General features: G+C 37.2%; 1 protein-coding gene across 1 annotated transcript; it reads right to left on the reverse strand.

The window, feature by feature from the left end:
• Window positions 1–559: 559 nt before the first annotated feature.
• Window positions 560–2444, reverse strand: LOC110943435. The gene is made up of 4 exons (XM_022185185.1): window positions 1907–2444; window positions 1329–1790; window positions 682–1241; window positions 560–571 (listed from the first exon to the last, which is right to left on the reverse strand). The coding sequence occupies exons 1-4, from the start codon at window positions 2442–2444 to the stop codon at window positions 560–562; spliced, it is 1572 nt and encodes a 523-aa protein (XP_022040877.1).
• Between the last annotated feature and the right edge of the window lie 2388 nt (window positions 2445–4832).

The raw sequence follows: 4832 nt of genomic DNA on the forward strand, positions 1-4832 counted from the left end.
AAAAATATTGAATAAAGCATCTATAGTGTCCTGCTAGACCTAGGAACTTCTAACTTCTGTAGGTGACTTAGAGACTTTCCATTTGGTAATTGCCTCGATCTTGGTGGGATCCACATGAATTCCTTCATGGTTAATCAAATGTCCTAAAAATTGCACTTCTTGCAAGCAGAATTCACACTTAGAGAATTTAGCATAAAGCTCCTCTTTTCTCAATAGTGTTAAAAGTACATGTAGATGCTTAATATGCTCTTCTTTGCTCTTGGAATAAATAAGTATATCGTCTATGAAGACAATTACAAATTTATCCAGATATGGATTACATATCTTATTCATCATGTCCATAAATGTTGCTGGAGCATTTGTTAGGCCAAATGGCATGACTGTAAACTCGTAATGACCATACCTAGTTCTAAAAGCAGTTTTAGGAATGTCCTCTTCCTGTACTTTCAGTTGATGGTATCCTGAGTGTAGATCGAACTTGGAAAAATATAGAGCTCCCTGGAGTTGATCAAATAGATCATCAATTCCTGGTAATGGGTACCGATTTATGATTGTGACCTTATTCAATTCCCTATAATCAATACACATATGCATCAAACCATCTTCCTTCTTGACAAACAACACAGGTGCTCCCTAAGGGGGCGAGCTTGGTTGTATGAAACCTTTTTCTAGTAATTCAACTAATTGCTTCTTTAATTCCAGCATCTTCGTTGGTGCTAATCGATAAGTTGCTTTAGCAATTGGCGTAATTCCAGATATCAGGTGAATTCTGAATTCTACTTCTCGGCCAGGCGATAGTCCAGGTAAATCTTCTGGGAAAACGTCAGGGTATTCCGATATTATCAGAATTTCTTTCAGTTCCTTGCCTTTAGTGCTAATGATCACAAAGATCATATATACTATGCCTTGCTTCCGTGCATAACTTGCAGCTTTCATCACGAAGATGAATTTTGTGGACTTGAATGGTTTGTCTCCTCGAATCATGATCATTTCTTCTATTGGCATACGAATCTCAATAGTATTTTGATCACATAGGATTCGAGCATGATTGGCCACTAACCAATCCATTCCTAATACTACATCGAATCCAGCTAGATTCATTGGTAGCAAGTTTGCCGTGAACTTATGTCCTAATAATTCTATCTTCCCTCCTTGAAGTATTTCACGTATGTTGGTGGAGTTTCCTTCTACCATTTCTACTGTACAAACTTGACTAAGCTTAGTTAACGGTTGATTAAATGCTTGACAGAATGCAGTATTTATAAAACTTTGATTTGCACCAGAGTCAAATAATACTTTAGCATAGATGTCATAGACAAGAAACGTACCTGCAATCACGCCAGGAATCATCCCTGCCTCCTGTGCAGTAAGTACGAATGCTTGTGCATTCTTTTTAGCTCTGTCTGCTGCTTTTGCCTTGTTGTCAGGTGCTTTAGTCAGTTTCGGGCAATATGGCTTAATGTGATCTGTCTCCCCGCAGTTGAAACAAATATTAGTTTTTCTTCTACATTCTTCCTCTACATGCCCGGTTTTCTTGTAGAAGTTACAGTAAGGTGTTCTCCTAAAATTGCATTTTCCTGAATGCTTCCTTCTACAGTTTCTACAGAAAGGTGGTGTAGAAGACTGCCCAACTCCTTTCCTTCTGTAGGTATTACCCGAGTGAAATTCTTGGGTAATCTTCTGAGCTAATTCTTTATTCTGGTTTTCTTCTCTCGTGCGGATCAATCTGTCTGTCAAAGTATTGGCTAGCTCAACTGTCTCCTCAATAGTCTGAGGTCTAGCTGCCTTGACTATATCACAGATTTCACTAATTAATCCCCAATATAATGAGAAATTAGTACAGGTTCTGGCGAAGCCAGAGTTGGTACCATTCTTGCATATTCGAAGAATTTTGTTATATATTCACGGCAATTTGCATCAGCCATTTTATGATTTAGGAACTTATTAGCCATTTGATCCTTTTCATGAGGGGGACAAAATTTCCTTTCTATCATTTCCTTAAATTCCTTCCAGTTCATGGCATAGGCCATGTCACTTCCTTTTGCCTGAAGAATCACGTTCCACCATTCTAATGCCTCATCTCTAAAGAGATTAGAAGCATACATTACCTTATCTTCTTCGGCACGTTTGCTAATCTTAAGAACAACTTCAGTATTTTCTAACCATCGCAGAGTAGTCATGGCTCCTTCACTGCCTGCGAATTCAGTTGGCTTACAAGCTAGAAAATCCTTGTAAGTACATCTGGAAGTCATTGCCTTCATTTTCTTAGGAAATGGAGCTCTGATAATCATATCATTGTCTCCATTAACATTGTGACTAAAATCATGGCTACGGTTACATTTGCTACTCACAACTTTATTATTTTCTATAGGCACATGGTTTCTAACAACTTTGATAATTAAGGGTATTGTGTCAGCTATTCCCTGAGCTATTATATTCTCCATGACACTTTTATCTAAAGAGTTTTAATGATTAATCTGGGCAGATTGATTAACTTCATTCGACATCTGTATTATAAACATATTTCAAATATTAATATCATAGAAGTTATTTCATTTATTTCCTGACTACTAATTTTAAGTATCTTCACAATACTTAATTAGCTTAAACCAGTGGCTCTGATACCACCTTTTGTCACAACCCCCTACCCTACCCTGGGCGGGAGTCGTGAATAGATACAATTGGTACCGGTGTTTATTAAAATTATTGCAGCGGAATTTTCATCAGGACCGGGTGTCAAGAAAAATATCAGAGTTTTCAAAACACCATAGTTTTCATTTCATAAACTGTGGGATGAAACCCATATTTACATAAAGGATTTTCAAAAGGATAACCCTTGATTACAAAACACCTTTTATTCAGGTTTACACAGCAACTTATTTAAGCTTGAGTGCCTCTTAGCACTTTGCTTTTCTTCACGGTAAATCACCTGAAACGCGTTGTAAAAACATTTGATCAGCGAACAATACTGGTGGGTTCATTCAGATTTAAAAAAAAAGATACCATCTTATATTTACAGCATTAAGAGTTTTTACATTTGTTTATATCTTACTATTACTCAAAAGTATTTGTCACTCGGTGATTCCTGTGACTGTGGTCATATCATTGTTGGTCATTCTCCCAACTAGTGAAGCTTATCAAGTAGTGTATACAATACCCTAAATACTGGTAGTAATTTTCATGTAAGAATACAAAGACTTAATCACTGTAATAAAAGTTACAATTTGAAAACATTTAGGATTTTGAAAGCATTTGATAAAAGAGAATGACTCATGATGTTGTGAGAAAAAAAGAATGACTCACTTTGCAGTTTTAGGGTTTTCTGTAATAACCTTCTGGTCTAAGTCATGGGTTCCTAATTAAACACACAATGCAACACATATTAGTGTATTAACCCAATTCAAACTTTAACGATAATCACGAGATCAAAATCACAACGTAGATGACAAAGTATAGCCTTATTCAGGCAACACTTAAACATCCGTTGATTAGTTTGTAGATCGATCAGACTGGGTATCGTACTAGTGATTAGGGTTAGCACGCTTTCTACGGAGCAGAGTTTCGAGGTTTAGGGGTTTGGGTAATAGAAAAGTAATTAGAGAGAGTAAGAAGTATCGATTTGCGATCGAACTAGTGCAACTGAACCTCTCCCAGACCTGTCATTATATAGCCCAGACTAGCATATGCCGCACGTCGCGGGAGAAACCAGGGTTCCTCTCGCGTGGCGCCAAGGTGGTCAGCCTGGCCTAGACCTGCCACGTGCCCTCGGCCGCCTTTTTCGCCCAATCATGCATTTTTCTCGATTTTTGTGCCGGTTCTTATCGCGTATGCTCGGGTCTTGATCCTAAAGGATTCGGTTTTTAATTGTGAGTCTAGTAAGGGTATTTTTGTGTGGTTCGGTTCATCAACTGCCAAGTTTTCTTAACTGCTAAGTTTTTTGATTAATTACGACAAGTTTCGTAACGTGCACTTGGGGTTTTGATTATGGGTTCTTTTAGGGTCCTTTGGGAGTTGTTACATTTTTGGTTAACAAATTTAGGTGGCGTTCGTTTCGTGGAATGTAATGGAATTGGAATTTGCGTAGGAATATACAATTGTTTTGGAATTTGTATACGTTTGTTTCACATAAGTGAGTGGAATCTTGATGAATTGGAATGTAGATTTTGTTCCTTATGCTATTGTTCTATTTCAATTCCTTATTTTGTCGAAACAAACAACATAAAAAATGGAATCCGATCATGGCATTATCAGTGGAGGCGGTCATGGATACACAAGTAGTAAGAGGTAACTTTGAAAATGTATATGGTTGTATATGGTTTGGATTATCATGAGATGTGAATGGTTGTAAGTAAAATTGGGTAAATGGAAATTATATGTGATGGTTTTGATTTGGTTATGTGTTGCGTCAAAAGGTCATGGTCTAATGTTTATATACACTATTTTTAGTACTGGTAATCTGGAATGGTTTTGTTCTAATGTCGGTTCACCATACATAATGGTTTTGTACTAATGTGGGGTTAAATGGTTTTGATTTGGTTGGATTAGGGTCATGGCCAGATGATAATGGTCAATCGTGATGGGTCATTTATATGAACCATTCAATAGCGGGTCACTTATATATAACATTCACTACGCATTTGATTTGTTTGGTTGGTCATTAGGTTTGTTCTGGTCGGGTCAAAGATCGAATTCTAATGTTTATATACACCATACCAATGGTTTTGATTCGGTTAGATTAAGGTCATGACCATATGATAATGGCATGATTTGGTTGTTTTAGAGTCTAGCCATCTGCGTAATACTTCTATGTTGGTTGGGTAATCAGGGCCGCT

The sequence above is a fragment of the Helianthus annuus genome, chromosome 1, assembly GCF_002127325.2.
Source record: "Helianthus annuus cultivar XRQ/B chromosome 1, HanXRQr2.0-SUNRISE, whole genome shotgun sequence".
NCBI classification, from domain to species: Eukaryota; Viridiplantae; Streptophyta; class Magnoliopsida; order Asterales; family Asteraceae; genus Helianthus; species Helianthus annuus.